Source organism: Barbatula barbatula, assembly GCF_947034865.1.
Source record: "Barbatula barbatula genome assembly, chromosome: 3".
In the NCBI taxonomy this organism is placed as follows: domain Eukaryota; kingdom Metazoa; phylum Chordata; class Actinopteri; order Cypriniformes; family Nemacheilidae; genus Barbatula; species Barbatula barbatula.
In genome coordinates this window covers 7363814-7380858 of record NC_136764.1, presented here as the reverse complement: position 1 = coordinate 7380858, position 17045 = coordinate 7363814, and the positions used below count along the sequence as shown (strand labels likewise).

General features: G+C 40.5%; 2 protein-coding genes across 2 annotated transcripts; both read right to left on the bottom strand.

Annotated features, from left to right (window-relative positions):
• Positions 1-345: 345 nt before the first annotated feature.
• Positions 346-6091, bottom strand: mcm6l (MCM6 minichromosome maintenance deficient 6, like). Its single transcript, XM_079451667.1, has 17 exons — positions 5924-6091; positions 5616-5762; positions 5418-5528; positions 5053-5302; positions 4798-4963; positions 4525-4670; positions 4296-4446; positions 3818-3959; positions 3601-3742; positions 3355-3462; positions 3117-3272; positions 2901-3029; positions 1986-2147; positions 1789-1894; positions 1470-1673; positions 930-1069; positions 346-852 (listed from the first exon to the last, which is right to left on the bottom strand). Exons 1-17 carry the CDS (start codon positions 6016-6018, stop codon positions 730-732), a joined length of 2478 nt encoding a protein of 825 aa, XP_079307793.1. The 5' UTR covers positions 6019-6091; the 3' UTR covers positions 346-729.
• Positions 6092-7171: 1080 nt separating this feature from the next.
• cul1a (cullin 1a) lies at positions 7172-16925 on the bottom strand. The gene is made up of 22 exons (XM_079452954.1): positions 16699-16925; positions 15177-15480; positions 14904-15081; positions 13722-13889; positions 13597-13647; positions 13425-13515; positions 13174-13337; positions 12721-12883; positions 12506-12636; positions 12061-12168; positions 11869-11975; positions 11699-11747; positions 11479-11610; positions 11269-11386; positions 11114-11190; positions 10755-10886; positions 8773-8865; positions 8630-8677; positions 8355-8437; positions 8152-8257; positions 7933-8046; positions 7172-7832 (listed from the first exon to the last, which is right to left on the bottom strand). The coding sequence occupies exons 2-22, from the start codon at positions 15314-15316 to the stop codon at positions 7752-7754; spliced, it is 2334 nt and encodes a 777-aa protein (XP_079309080.1). The 5' UTR covers positions 15317-15480; positions 16699-16925; the 3' UTR covers positions 7172-7751.
• Positions 16926-17045: the final 120 nt, after the last annotated feature.

The following is a 17045-nucleotide window of genomic DNA, read 5'->3' as shown; positions in this document are numbered from 1 at the left end:
GTGGCGCATCTTCTAGTGCGCATCCAGCAAGTTGCGCGTAGAGACAAAACCACGTCACTCCAAATACGCATAGCGCGTTCGCCGCCAAAAACACGATATTTCGAGTCGGGTTTATAAAAATGACTTTAATCTTAGCCACAGCATACTTCTGACACCGGCGTGTAATGACCAGCACTTAAAACAGCAAATGGTTTGTGTTGATGGAGATGACGGACGAAACAAAACATGCAAACGTACTTTGGTTTTTATTAAATTTTCACTTATATAACAGTTCTGCGTGGTTTTGTCAATAGGGAGAATTGGCTCACTTCAAAGTCAGTTTTCCTTATAACTTGATTTTAAATGGCAAACTATAACAGCCATTTATTAAAGCTTTGCAAAGATTGTTATTATTCTACACTTCAAAAGTTATGAAAACGTGACTGCTGCAGTTACTATCTACAATTAAACAATGCATCAGTAAGGTCAATAGGTCCAGGAATGCTAAAGGGTCAGTAAAAAGACTACTCGTTCAATGTCAATAAAACACTGTATATTGTGTGTTTGCATTTTGTATAATTTGCAAGCGTATGACGAGACACCCAAACTGCGCCATCTAGTGTTCAAAATAAATATGCACAAATGCAAAATATAAATCATTTATTTTCATTTCTTACTTTCAAAACTGTCACATATTTAGTTTGCCATAATTTCGGATGAATGCATAGTAGGTAAAAAAAGACAGTAAAACTAGTCTTCCAGTATATAATTGGGATTCACCACTAAAAAGGGATCTTCCTCCACAACAGGTTCATCTCCATCCTGACTGATCTTCTTCAGCCCTGTTTTAGTCAGCTCGATGATGATATGGTCCTGTAACGGAAAGATTAGCATTTTATAGCCGCAGCAATTCAGATCAAGCAAGCAATAAATACTACATGACAACTGACATAATGAATGAGTCTGTGCAGAACCCTCTCGATGAGATTCTTCTTGGCGATGAGGTCAGATTCAGACTCGATTTCACTCTCCATCTCCTTCAAGTACCAGTTGATCAGTTCACTCTTCTTTAGAGATGCCTCCTCGTCCACTAAAAATCAAAAAAAGTAAACCGATTTAATAAAGTTGAACCCAAAGAAATTGTTTCTTCATCTACTCACTCTCGTGTCACTCAAAATCGGAATTTTGAAAGAAAAAAAATATCACAACAGCAAAGACAGAAGCTCTGTCTGTATATAAACAGTGTGTATATATAGAAAAAATATTTTAAACAAATAAAAAGAATTAAAATATTAGATGCCAATTTCCATTTTGGGTTACTTAATTTTCTGTATCACCAAGAAATGTCTAAGTTATTTTATGGCCATTTTGATGCTCCAAGTTTTGCGGTTAGGGGTTAATTGTCACAAATGTCAAATCTCAATACAACCATTTTTAGTTCACACCAAAACCAAAAGAAAAACAGCTGTGTGGATGTCGCCAGGACTCACATTGCTCAATCTTCTGCATGTGGAGCACCAGCAGGTTAGAGATTCTCTTATAGTCAGAAAATGACAGTCTCATTGCTGGTTTGGCTGGCGCTGTTTTCTCCGGCTTTCCTGTTGCATTATCTGTGTCCATGGGCTCTTCTGGATGAGCACTCTCACAAACTCCATTCTGCACCTTATTCTCTTTCCCAGACAGCTCATTCTGATCTGTGAAAGCATAAGAGAACTTCATGTGATCGGTCGTGACCTCTATTTAATTTCAACGAGACTGAAATGCACCGCAGTAAACGCATGTTGCTCATTCTATGAGAATCAGACTCACCGATTACATCATCTTGCTCTTGGTCAAAATTGATGTCGGGAGAGTCAACCCGGATGATGGATTTATTCAGAAGTCTGAACGCTTCTTTCACGTGTTTGGGCATAACCTTTGCAATTAAGAACACTTTATTACAACCATTAAATACTGTGCATACAGGAAATAGTGTACTATTAAGTCGTATAAGCCAGACATCAGACCTCATCTGAGCAGTAGAGTCTGGCCATGGCCTCAGACAGGCGTAACATGCTCTCCAGCTGCCGGACTGTGATTCGCCAAGCTGACTTTGTAGTCCCGCCTCCATCTCTCTGTCTCAGACGTTTGTACTGCTCAACCACAAACTCCTTAGCCTCTAGAGTTATCTAGGTATACAGAGAAATCACGATAAACAATCTTGGTAACAATGGTTTTTACACTATCATGTGTGCTTTTAGATATTTTGTTTGATTATTTTTATTCTGTATACGTTATATTCAAAACCAAAAGAAAACACTTGTGACAGGTTCAAACAAATCAAAGAAAAAAAAAGTTAAGACTACTTTAGAAAATTGTCAACTTGTAAGAAACCATAATAAAAGTTTCTCATGTTCAGGTTGAAAACAACCTTAAGTAATTCAGACATTAATTTCAACAACACAGATCAGAAAAACATCTGTCTGCATGTGTCCGACACCTGCACTCATAAGAGCGATCGCCAAAGAAACAGACAAGAGTTGGACGGAGCTTTAAAATCATCAGTCTGTCTAAAGAAATCGTGTTTCAGTATACATTTCTCCCAATGTGAAAATCTTTGGACAACAAGCCATGTGAACACAAATAAACAGTAGAAGACGAGGATGAATATGTACGTCTCATATCAACAACATACTATTTTGGACTCCTGTAATAAATGAACGAAACTTTGATGCTGGACAGTAGTTACCGTTGTAACGATAAGTTGGTACGGTTTAATGATCACTAAAATATGACATGATATTCTTTAATGGCTTAAATCAAGAAGATCCTCTGTATGAAAGTTGTCATTTCACCAGAAGGCTGGCAGTCGGACAATGACTTAAAAGGATATTATGTAAAAAATCTATTAATTTACAACTTAACTTTAGACAGCGTCTTACCTTGGGCTGAAACTGGCGGGCGAACAGTATGTATCTCTGGACTTCATCAGTACTGTAAACTCTTTCGACTGACTCCACGTTCCTGGCGTGAAGATCTACAATCCTGCGGGCGATGGCATAGTCGGTCACCTGGTGCGAAAGAACAAGACACCTTTGTAGCTCATTGGCAAAACGTGTTCTACTATGCTAGACTATGAAGATGGTTTCGTGTGTGACCTCATTGCATTCATCCACCAGTATAAAGAAAAGGTCAAATCTGGACATGATGGGTGCCGACATGTTGACGTTTTGCTTCAGAGATTTGGCACGGTTGTATCTGCCGTCGACAGGGTTGGCAGCAGCCAGGATGGATGTGCGGGCATTCAGAGTGGCCTACAGGATAAAAACACAACGGTTGGTACACTACTGATGAAATGGAAAATATTTTGCTATGTTTTATCAGGAGGACACACACCTTTACACCAGCCTTTGTGATGGAGATGGTTTGTTGTTCCATGGCTTCATGTATGGCCACCTGATCTTTGAGGTCCATCTTATCAAACTCATCGATACAACAAACCCCCTATAAAAACACATTTAATTTTACATCTGAAGAAAGTTGTTGCCATTTTGTAATGGTTATCTTAATAGTTTATGCAATGCTTAAAAAACAATTGTGGAAAGTGGTTGAATTAACAAAAAAACTCAAGTGGAAACGTACGTTATCGGCCAACATGAGAGCTCCTGCTTCAATGACAAACTCATGGGATTCCTCGTCTTTGACCACAGCGGCCGTCAGACCCGCGGCACTACTGGCTTTCCCGCTGGTGTAGATCGCCCTGGGTGCAAAATCCTCCACGTGTCTGAGAGAAACAGATCAAACGTTCCAATAAAAACACAAAATCATTTTTCACGTTTCAATGTGTCAACTCATTTACTTGAGAAACTGGCTCTTTGATGTACTCGGGTCTCCAACAATGCAAACGTTGATGTCTCCTCGCAGAGATGTTTGCTCCATGGTCGTCTTGGAAACGCCACCAAATAACATAAGCAGAATTCCACGTTTAATTTCATCGCTGCCTGAAAAACATGTGCGTTAGCTTAGGGTGTATTTAGGGAGCATTTAAAAGGCGAGTTCACCCAAAAACAAAAACTCGTTTATCATTTACTGACAATCATGTCATTCCCAACCTGTATGATCTACATTCTTCAGCAGACCCCGAAAGATGATATTTTGAAGAACGTTAGTAACCAAACACGAGCGGCCCCAATTGAATCGGGCAACATTTCTCAAAATTTGTTCCTTTGTTTTCCACAGAAGAGACATTTTGATTCGTTCTGTGCGACGTGAGGGTGAGGAAACCAAAAGATGCTTAAGAAATAGAGATATGGATGCTGTGAACAAAAGGAAAGTACCATGGATGGTGGGGAACAAGCTGGTGCAGAGGTTGTGATAAAGGTTCTTGTCTTGGCTCATCTCGAACACTTTCTCCCATTCTTGCACAGTCATCTGATTCTTCACACTCTCAGCCGTCTGATCTTCTGGACGAAGCTCCTTCCCCCCAAACTAAACACAAAAACAACAACATTGAAATATCTAACTTTAAGTTTACGTCAAACTTTGCGATGTGATCAAATCTCTCACCCGTGGGTTAGTTGGAGCAACGTGGTTGGCGAGGAAGGCCAATCTGTACGACAGTTCCCGGACTCCCAAAGCTTTGAGCCCCTGAATGCCATCAGCATCAAATCCCTCTTTCCCCGTCACCCTGCTGCTGGTTTCTGCCCGCGTGCCTTTAAATTAAAATGCAACAGGTCAGATATCTAATAACTACTCACAATGAGCACGTGGGTTGTTATACAGAAAAAGTATTCGATTTTAATCGAAATATTGCATCAGATCTGCTGGATAGATGTTTACTCGCGATGGCCAGAGCTGACACATCAGGTACAACAATCAATGTGCCGGTGAAGTCACAACGATCTCCTGCTTGTGCCATTTCCACAGCCTCAGCCCTCAGGATCACCTCCAGGCTCCGTGGGATGCAGCCTCTCGGCAGCTCCGCCTGCGTCTCTTGGATGCGCACCTGCCATTACGCACGAGTAGTTGGATACATCAAACGACGCGGATAATACACAGCGGTTTGCGCACAGATTAAGGCCAAGAACGGCTTACTTTCTGGAAGTCAACAAAGCGGGACCTGTTGGTGTCCAGCATGAATCTGCGTCGGTTGGCGCACACGGGGTTCTTGCAGATGGTCGGCTGCGTGTATTTAAACTGTTGCTCCACATCTTTGACGACAGACTGGCAGTCCAGGCAGAGGAAAGTACCGCTCACAAGTTCCGGGTGCACGGGGTGAGTACGGACCACCTGCCCGCTGAAGCGTAACAGAGTGCCGATGCGCGCGGTGGAGAGCTCACGGATCCTGGACGGCACAGAACGTGAAGTTCATTAAGGTCAATAAATGTAAAACGTTTTTATAGACAAAATGGTCCACTGACGTGAAATGAACTTGTGGGAACGGAGAGGTGAACGCTTACCTTTGTCTGGATGGAAAGTCTGAAAAGGCCACATAAAACTCTTTGGATGGAGGAATGGTTCCCTGATCTCTGGCGAAGTGTCGAACTGCTCGACAGAGATACGTATAAACCCTTAAAGACACAAGCTCGGAGTTTATGGAGGACCTACAGCCTCTATGATGACAGAAATGGCAGGGTAATGGAGTTCTTGTTCCTCACCTGTAATATTCCTCTTGAATGGTGGTGGCCAGCTGCTGGTTGTAGTGCTCAATGTTACTGAAGCTGACAGTGAGAGTGTTTCTCTCCGGTCTGATCAACTCTTGCGCATCAGACAGATATAAAACATCACCGTTTTTATCCTGAAACCTAATCAGATATTACGCATTACGCGTTATAAGACGCTGCGCAGACCCGTGTGCGTACGCCATCTGATGTTACACGCGCACGGGTCTGCGCAGCGCTCTGTTACGTCTACAATAAGTGAAATGATGTCATTCGTGTGAAATATAGCATCCGGTTGCACTTACTCTTCCAAAAACTCTAGAAATAACTTCTGACATTTCTCGGAGAGCTCGTCGCGCGCTTGTACGCCCGCGGGCGCAGCTTCAGACCCGGGATCCATCAGACACACCTGACACACACACCTCTGCAGGTAACGAGCACGCCAATCACACTTTATGGACACGTGTTTTTCCCATCTCGGGGTCACGTGTTTAGGAGACGCTTTTGCAACGATCTTCGTGTATTAACAAAATAAAATTAGATTTTTGATGTTGTATATTTGATATGCTTTGGAAAAGTAAACACATACTATGGTGTCTTGAATCTTATCTCATGATGATTTATTTTATTGCAGGCTATGTATAGAGTACACCGTTTGGGCATCTGAAGTGTATTTATCAAAATCAGGAGAATCTTAATCTTCTGGAGAAAACTAAAATAAGGATTTTTTAAGACTGTTAACCAGACAATATTAAACCATCTTGACTTATTTTTCAAAAGGTATTTTGTTTTGCAATTGTGAGTTTTGGGACATACCCATTTAAACTCGTAACAATAACCAACAAAAGGACAACAGAATATAAAAAACACATTTCTTACAACAAAGGCCCGACGAAGTTTAGCTTAGGTCAGGACTATACCTTTTAAGAAGTCCCTTTTATAAAAATGCTTTACTGTTGTGACCTTTTTTGAGACAAAACAACGGCACTGATATATTTTAAGCAATTTCTGGGCAGGTTATATTCAGTTAAGTCGGGTCACATATGTGACCCTGGACAACACAACCAGTCTTATGGGTCAATTTTCCGCAATTGAGATTTTTACATCAACTGAAAGCTGAATTGTTAAGCTTTTCATTGATATATGGGTTGTTAGGATGGGACAATATCTGGTGGAGATACAAGAGTGTAAATCTCTGGAAGTAAAGGGTGCAAACAATCTAAATATTGAGAAAATCGCCTTTGAAGTTGTTAATCCGAGGCCCTGTAGCAGACCATACACTCACAAAAATAAAGTTTTTATATATTATGGGTTGAAAATTTACAAAATATCTTTATGGAACATGATCTTTACTTAATATCCTAATGATTTTTGGCATAAAAGAAAAATCTATAATTTTGACCCACACAATTAATTTTTGGCTTTTACTAAAAATTGTATTTACTCGCCTTAAGGGGACTCGCGTTAAGGTTGTTCGTGAAAGTGTTTCTAAAAATTAAAACAAACTTTCATGGTTTCGTGTGTGTCAAACTTTACTGCACCAGAGATACGGAAACGTTTAATTCTTTTATTTAACATACAATTAAAAAAGTGAACCACACTATACAAATGGTTTTCTGATAGCAGGAAACAATTCCGAGTACACATCTACAAACCGGACCAACTCCTTTCCTCCTGGGATATGCACCTAAAATTGCACCTTTTTCCTATTTTTTCAGCTTCATTTCCTAAAACATTATCCAGGCATCTCTCTATGATTTCAATTCATCCTCGTTCATCTTTTATTCGTTTAAATGCTGATAGGCAATAGCATGCTTAACATGAAGGGTTTATTTCTGATTGGGCTTTTAAAACCTGTAATGTTTTATTTAGCGAGATTAAAGCTGGAGGTCTCCGATTGTAATTATGTACATGTCAAAATACAGTCTTGTCCATCCAGGGCGGGACGCTCCAATTCAACAGTCACGTCCAGCTCTCACACGCGCTTTTCTTCCGTTCATCCTCTTTAAATACCTTCCTTCTCCCATCAAAACAGGCCGAACATCAAGAGGAATGGTATTTATTACCCAAGAAACAACTTAAAAAAGTGAGCGTGAGAGAGAGACAAAAGACTGTAGAGGAGCAAATAAACGTTTAGGCCAGGTAACTGTAGGTGTCCTTCTCTCCATCCACTCTCTCCAGATACTCTTTCTCTATGAGAATGTCGATGCACTTCTGCAAAAGACAAACAGAAGAGCAGACGGCATGAGGAGACTGTTCGTTCTGTGATGCAAAACCCCATTCGCTATTGTAAACAAAGTCAGCAATAACAGACCTTAATGACAGGGACTCTGGGTTTAAACCGGGACGAGAGCTGATTCAGAACTTCTGCCAGAAGCTGCTGGTGCTTCAGAACCTTCCTCATCTTCATGATTCTCACTATGGCCGCCTACAGGAGGACATACGGGTATTTAGCAACAGACTAACAATACACTGCTGTGATGGATCAGAATCAAGCATAAAAAACAAATATGCATCAGGTGGATGTGAAGACCTGAATAAGGAGTTTTCGGTCCTCCTCAATGTTTTTGTGGGTTGTTTCCTGTTCTTGCTTCTGTTCCGTCTTCATTGGCACATTAATGTTCACTCGCAGCTTTTTACTGGAAAGAAAGATCACCAGCCGTCAAAACTCGCAGCACAATATGAGAAAAGTGAGTTCATGTTATTTATCAAAGGAGATCCGCTGTGAGGACCCACTTTTTATAGCCCAAGAAGAGTTTTATAAGGGTTTCGGGTTTGAACTCCGCTTCATCCACATTTGCGTTCTCATCTTCTAGAACCTGCACACGTCACGAAATGTAAAAAAGTTATTATCATTATCATAACCGTTATTTTAATAACTTAAAATAGCACAAAATCTCTGCATTATCATTTTGGAATGTAAACTGAACAGCGAAGCTTCAAGAAGTATTTAAGGATACTTAAGGAAACCGATTGGCAAGGCGACTCAAGGAAAGAAGAAATAAACTTACCAACAACTTGGATTTCAATAATATTTGGAGAACTTGCACCAGTATATCCTGCAAGTATAAGAAAAAAATATTTTCTACTCTGAACATTGAAAGTTCTTTTTACAGGTTTACAGTATGATACACAAATGCAGTCTTTTACGCACGATTTTGATCTGCGTGCTGTCTGTTAGCTGTTGCACTGTATAAACATCTTCTGTGTTATACTGCAGTAGAATGGCCATCTGGAAGGTGGACGCCTGCAGACAAGAACATTCATAGATATTTAAAGAGACAGTTCACCCAAAAATGAAAAGTTTGTCCTCATTTGCTCACCCTCAGGTTGTTCCAAACCTGTGTAAATTCATTTTTCTGCTAAATACTAATTCAATGTTACATGATTAAAACAGGCAACTGTTTGCCAAAAAATCTTTTTTCACTTATCAAAACAAAAACCAACTATTTCAATTACCCAATTCTGACTGGCAATTTTGGAAATATCATTTCAAATTTGTTTTTGTTTAACAGTCACCTTAACAATATTTAATCAAATAGGTTGATGATTTGTGCAAACATCGTATGCTAATATCAAATAAGATGGCATTAACAAATGGCACCCCTTGAGTAGTTTATATTTGGCCTCTTTTTAATTTTATTGAATTAAATCATTAAACAATAATTAATTTTCCCAATCAGTTGGCATCCATTTAATAAATCGAATAATTTACACAATTGTTATTGTATTTCATTTATAATGTAAAACGCTATCTGTGAAAAATTTAAAAAAATATATTGTACGGAAAGACATTGTAGCGCAGTCGCAGTTTATTATGTATTTTTGCGCGATTTTGGGATTTGCCACTAGCTATGCCAGGATTAGCTTAAAAATGAAAAGAATCAAGGCTTGACAACCCTGCGACAAACCAACGTAGTCGTTGGTGGTGGTTATGACAACATCTGGCTGTGGGTTATTTTTTACTATAAGTTTTGTGGTTACATATATGTGGTATCATTTGGTTTCGTTGTGGTTCGTTTTTGTATGGTCTGAGGAAATTTCGCAATACCCTAGGTTTTGATGAAACGCCACCGCTGATTGATGAAAAAACAGAGAAACTCACATGTACACACAATTGTTAGCTGAATTATATTTTCTAATATTTCACATTAATGTAAGCGGAGTATTTGCTTTGATGTTCTTGAGTATGCGGTGTGTTTAAAACGGTTCGGTTCAAATGTGGGTACAAAAATCCATTAAAACTCTAGCAGAGGTTTGTCAGAGCGTTGCCATTGTGCTATTACCTTGTTGGCAAGTGAGAAATGTTAAATAAAGCAGCATGGTAAAAATAATAAAATTACTTGATTTTACTTTAAATTCCTTTTACATTCTCCAAGGTATTAACATTTTTCATAACTCCATGTAGGACGTTTCTGTACATAAATGTAAGCACTGTGGCAGTAGTAATGCAATATTTAGAAAATGTACTCTTGATACTCAAGTACTTTTAAAAACATGTACTTCAGTACTTTTACTTAAGTACACATCTGACTGTAGTACTTATACTTGTACTTGAGTAAAATTTAGCAAGGGGTATCTGTACTTTTACTCAAGTAATGAAGCTGTGTACTCTGTCCGCCTCTGTTCAATTTATACTATGCAAGTGCCAGCAGGTCCTAAAAATTGTGATTTTAATATAGCAGTTTTTAACTCTGGTGATTTCTATTTGCGTCATTGTATGCCGCTGAGTGTGTCCTATAACTCAGCGGTGACTGCCCAGAATGCACAATTACCAAAGCTCTATTTTAGTCTGTGTATCGATAATGTTATATAGTCACAAAACGCTGTTTCCCACTTAATTAAACATAACACAACGCGATTTTTAAAGTACCAAACAGCGGCGTTTGTAGTCTATTTTTAACAGACTCTGGAAATTATGCCCAGATTGAACCAATCGCTCTGTATTTAAATCAAGCGTGTGCATGACGTAGCGAGTGTAGAAAGGATCCTGTTGGCCGGCTGTATGATGATTACGTGCACATAATTACTCATGAATGAAAATAATAATGTTAAATGCAAATTACGCAGGTGATAGCAAATCAGGTCACAAATACGGAAATCCGTATTTATATGGAAAAATCACATCCCTGATACCTGTAAGGTGTAGCGGTTTTTGAAGCAGCTGGTGACCAGTTCGCCTTTGGAAAGGTGGTAAAGCCAGGTGAGTTTACGGCCGCTGTGTCTGCTGGCGTAGAAGGCTGTAAACCTTTGGTAGCTCCTCTCCAACTGTGTCAGAAAAAAAGAGACAATGCAAGTGGATTCATAAAAAGATTTTTATAGCACACTTAGGGTCTGTTCCAAACCAGAGTGTTCTGTCAACGGTCAACAATTTCTCTTGTCTAACAGATGACACAGAAGGCAACAAAGTTTGGAACAGACAGAATTTTCATTTTGAAGGTAAACTATTCCTTTAAGGTGAAATGTGCTGAAGGATAAGATGTGGTTTGTATCACCTCTGACGGCAGAGCAAACGTGCAGGATTGCTGGAAAGGCCAAGAACCTGAGCTCAGCACCTGGATGCTGAAGTCCACTAGAAAACAGCAGAACGTTTCAAAATAACATCCCAACATCTAAGAGGGATTGAGGCTGAAAGGTGTTTAACTCTTACGGTCTAAAGGCTCAGAGTTTGAGAGGTGCTTCTTGAATTGTTCGTTGAGGTCTTTGCTCACTCCGATGTCCTGAAACATGCGCTGCAGTTTTGACGTGTATTCAAAGCCGCATGCTTGCTGAAAACGACATACCAACCATCAGATAATCACACAGTAACTCTCAAAAGCAGTCAAGCGGATCTGAACTCTACAGATCAAGGATGGCGAACCTTCAGTTTGGAGATCATGCTGGCCTCTGCGTCGTCACTAGCACTGTTCTGATGGACCAGACGTTTGGCCAGCATCTTTGCATAAAACTTCTGGAACACGTCTTTGTCCTCGATGTATTTGAACACCACCATCTATAAAGGAGAGAAAGGGGAAATCAATGGAGATACGACAGAGCAGAATCGCAAATGTACCTTAATCCATTAATAACGGAAAGCGCACCACTTGATTGAGAGTGTCTTCAAGTTCTGCTTCCTCTGGGTTTTTGGAGCTGAAAACAGGACAGAGTTTGGTTTACATCCTGCACAGCGTTCAACACACACTCAGAACAACAGATACATGACACAATTCATGAAACACGTTCAGAAAACATAACAAATCGCTATACAGACCTTTTCTTGAGCAACGAGTCGCAGTATCTGGCCAGTAGTTCAGGAGATTTGCTTGAGGACTGCACCATCTTGGTAACAGCATTGTTATTAATGAAGCGTCCGCAAGCCTAAAGAGAAATACAGTATTTCCTTGAACGCTTTAAATACATCAAAATCTATTCACACAAATATTACACAAACTCGTCAACATACCTTGTCCAAAGCAGCCACGAAACCAGCATCATTGTTGAATGCTGACATGACCAGGGCATTGTACTTCTTGTGGACGTCCAAAATGGTCTGGACGTACATTTTGGGGTCCTACGAGAACACAAACACAGAAGTTCTAAGCTGATGCAAAATAAAATCAAGCATGATCCTTATTCTAACCTCATCTGGCAGGGGCACAGATCATCGGACAATCTGATTGGCTGGCTTTATATAATACTCAAGAGTTCTAATGACTGAATATTCAAAAGCTATTTATTTAATTCGAACACTTAATATGAAATATCATTGAAGTGGTTATTTCACTTTGATTTGTGTTTTGAATTCTGTGCGATTTACAAACCTCTTAAATTAGCATAAAGAAACTGAAATTTTTTGTGCCAATCATATAGTCTCTTCCTGTCTGAAAACTACCTTCATACAGACTCACATTGAGAGCAGACTCCCCACACTTCTCTATAGCAGCCAGGCCCTGATTATAAATGTGCGTCTCCAAAAGTTTCTTTAGCTCTCCCAAGCCGTCTGTGATCCGCGACACGAGATTGTACATACGACCTAGATCTACACAAAGGCAAATTATGGTTAGTGAAACCGTAGGACTCTTGCAACTATAAACAAACGTGTAGTTTACAGTATGAGTCACACCTTCGTTCTTGTCTGCGTCTAGAAGGTTCTGGAACTCTGTGTGGAAGATCTCCAAGTGTTTCTCGATGAGGACCTGCTCACATTTCCTGGCCAGCTCATCCTGTGTGCTCTCGTGGAGATACACCTGTACTCTTCTCTGCTCCTCCAGGAGACGAGACTCCGCCTGCAGAAAACAACACTCAACACTTCATCCTCACAGTAGGGCACTGCTACACTAAATATTGATTTATCAACCTTTTGATAATATTTATATAAATACAACATGTTTAGCGTCTTTTTTAAAAGGCAAAATCATTTTGATCCATTTCAGGATTTAAAAATGTAAGGTTTCAACAACCCCTTTTCCATATACACCAACAAAAACTGAATACGCCCGCCACTCAAAATAAAAAAGCTCAACAATAGGAGAGAACGTCTTAAAGGACGTAGACAATCTCTTTTTTTCAGGCTCACCTTCTTCATGTATTCAGTAACTGGATTCTGTTGTAGGAACTCTGTGCTTTCCCTCGTGTAAAACCGTTCCGTATCGACCAGGAACTGGCTCTCAAAGTACTCCTTGTAGACGGATAGAGTCGGGCCTTTAGCAAAGGCGTCGTCCTCGTTGAGACCCAACTCCACTGCAGTCGACAGAGTTTGACATTAAGAAACACAGAACTTAACAAAAAACCTGGAAACAAATAAAATGATGGCATGATGTCACACACCATAGGACTGCACCACTCCACTGATGAGTCTGGTGTTGATGGTTTCTCCGTTCCTCTCCTTCTCGATCAGCTTCAATACTGCATTTGTGACCTGCCGCCAGTACGAGACAACGGCATTCAGTGTTTGTCAGAATTAAAGCCACTTTTTCCTGTCACTTAAATCCGGTCTTACCTGCTTATTCAGCGGCCGAAACAAACATTCCCTCCACGTCACCAGGGCCAGCTGGAAAATTAAGAATAGTGTTTATCAAATGTCAAATAAAAAGCAAGCGTGGTAAAAGTAAGAGGAGCACTTACAGAGTAGATTTCATAGATGCCCTTGCGACCCTCGTCACACTCTCTGCGGACCCAGTGACGGTTGAGGTAAGCACAAATTCCATTGAGAACCTTACTGGAGAACCTGTAATCCTCCCACTGCTGCGTGTAGAACTTCAGGACACTCTCGTCCATCAGATCCTCTCCATCCTGAAAATGACAATCTGCAGTTTAAAATCGGTATCATTAAAACATAACGTTATGACGAACGTATGTGAAAAGGTTCAGTTTGCTCTTTTTATAACATCCACGATAAAAAAAATTGACCTTTGTCTTTAAAGGGACAGTTCACTCAAAAATGAAAGTTCTGTCATGAATTACTCAACCACAAGTTCTTAAACCTCTAGAAATGTCTTTATATGGGTGAACACAAAGAAAGATATTTGGAAGAACGTCAGCGACTGAGATTTCTAGGGCACCAACATAGCAGAAAAAATATTGAATATTCAACACAAAATGAGAAGAATTGAAGGAAACAAACAGCTCTGTCGCACCACTGACTACTAGGGCTGAAAGATACATCGAATTTTCATCGTCATCGCGATATGAACTCAGCCGATGAACCCATCGCAACAGACAGCCTGACACGATGAGTAAGGGAAAAAGTTTATTACATGCCCTAAGCATTCGCTTCATTACAGACGCGAATTTGCGGCCCTACTAGAGCAAGCTCCTCGTCATTCGCACGAATCGCGAATTCGCGTTTGGTGTGACATGGGAACAGCATTCACATTTTAATATTTATCGCAAGTCATATCGTCAACGCAATATTAAACAATGTTATCGCACATCGCAGCTTCTCCTCATATCGTGCGGCCCTACTGACTACCGTTGAAAATGTTCCTAGTATGGTAGTCAATGGTGCTCCAGAAATGTCAGTTGCTAACATTCTTCCAAATATCTTTCTTTGCGTTTTAACAGAACAAAGAAATGTATACAGGTTTGGAACGATTTGTGGTTGAGTAATTCATGACCTTTCATTTTTGAGTGGACTGTCACTTAAACGTCTCAGAATCATTATTGCATTGTTATGTCTGTATGGGACCTTTCACGTGTTAGTTCTTTAAACATCCTATCATAAAGACAACAAAACATAAAAGAAAGAAGTAAAATTAAAGACGAGTGCTGTTTTCCATCCTCAAAATGTGTGTCACTCAAACGTACCTTTAATAAGTTTGTTAGATAATTCTTCAGAAATTCCTTTAATCTCTTATAGAGTTCCAGCCCCACAAACTGAGCTCCCCCGGGCGTCGGGGTCTTCTTTGAAGGTTTGGACGGGGGGGCGCCTGCACCACGGGCCTGATTTGATTGATGCACACTAGTGCAATAATTATACACATGACTGCAAAATAATAAATTAAGGACACAACACGATACTGGATACTTCAAACCAACATCTAAAATCGTTTGTCCTTTTTTCTTTAAACCAAAGGATACGTGTACAGCTCCATGTAGCGCGACTTGGCCATGCTCTGCCGGGTGTACACCTGCTGTATTCCTGCCCGCAGGTCATCCCAGATCTGGTCCAGCCCAATCTGCTTCAGACCGTGAGGGGTCTGAGTCCTGTTAGACGACATCCTCTCTTCCTCTCGGCCCTGCCGCTGCGAGTCTGATGCCCTTTCTTGACGTGCGATTGGTTCTCGTACCTGTCACCCAAGAGCTACTCCTCCATAGGGTCCGGCAGCGAGAGAGGACGATTAGGGTCGGACCATCAGGGAACAGCAACAGCGAGGAAAGCGACCTGCCAAGTACGGGGGAAAGTCACATTAACGTACTACGTTACGAGTATGACTTGATTTTACGTCTTGCCAACCGCATCCATATATTTAAGCAATTTATAAACAAGCTTCATGGAAATCATGACTCCAGTAATACATCACAGGCAAGAAACAGTACCCGTTTTTTCCTTGTATAGAAACTACAGTTCATTATATCCCAGGGTTCCCTTCTTGTATCCATGGCAACAACTCAAGGAACAGAAAATACTCAGCGAGGAGCTTTGAAACGCAGCGACCGAGCAAACTAGCCACTCTGCCATGAGATCAGGATGATAAAACAGTGATAGACTTTAAGGACAGCGAAACATCCATATCATTATAACCAATGATCTCAAAAACGTCAATTATTACACAAGGCCAGGGCTGAAAACGCAACATTTCACATCTGTACGAATGAACACGGATTAAAAACAGATGTTTCTGGTGCAGACCACACCACAGGTTATTATTTGACAAATTAAATGAGAAATTACAAACTTCTCCAATGACAGACAGACCACCGGCCCAAAACCTCATATCCGATCTCTTGAAACCTCAGGTCCCCTTCTGATTTCTCATTTTTGCCTTGTGGTTTCTGATATCTTTCCTCTTTCCTTTCATAACTTCTCGGTTTCTCTCACAATAGTCTGTCCTGATCTACTCTCACCAGACCAATGGCACCTCCTGGTCTTCATCGAGCCCTCACAACTTCTGATCAGTTCTGTTTGAACGTGTTATGTCAATTTCCACGCACTACACACCGCTAGATTCACACCATCTTCAAATAAAACTGGTTTATTATGAAAAGGGCGATGTAGTTTGGTCGCGTCGCTACCGGCATAATCACATCAGCGCGGTCAGTCTGGGTGAATGCGTTTTAAACGATCGACCTGATCTTCTTTAAGAGGGTTAATGGTCATTTCGACACGACGGTCATTTCTTCTTCCCATCCATCACATCAAATGCGTTCAAATACGTGCGTTCGGGTGTCTTAACATGTAAACAGTCTGAACGACGAGGCCTCGTCTGCAAACGCTCATCAGACCCTTTATAAAACACACACAGGTCAACGCAGCTCTAATAACACCGACAGACATGACAGTAATACTATGGATACTTAAACGATTAAAACCGCTACAGATGTGCGTTTGCGTTCAGGGTAAAGTTAACGTTACAGCTAACGGCTAATCTCGCGCTCTTACCATCATGTAGAAATAAAGACGAGCATCGATATAACTCTCTGCCACCGATTCGGCTCCCGATAAACAAGATTCCCCTTGAAAAACGAAACACGTAACCTGTAAACTTTTAATTTTTAGCGGAAAACTAAAATGAGGTAGGCCGAAACAACGAAGAGAAAAAACTCCGTCAGCGAGTGCTCACGGAAACACGGTCCCCCCGGAAACAGAAGCAAACTCCGGCGGAGAACGAATGTTCCGGGTCTAGCTTCGCGCTAAATATGAAATAAATATTAGACATTTAGTTTTGTGAAACTTGTTATTTAAAAGTTATAAATGTTGCGGAACGAATTCATCTGAGCTTTTCTTTA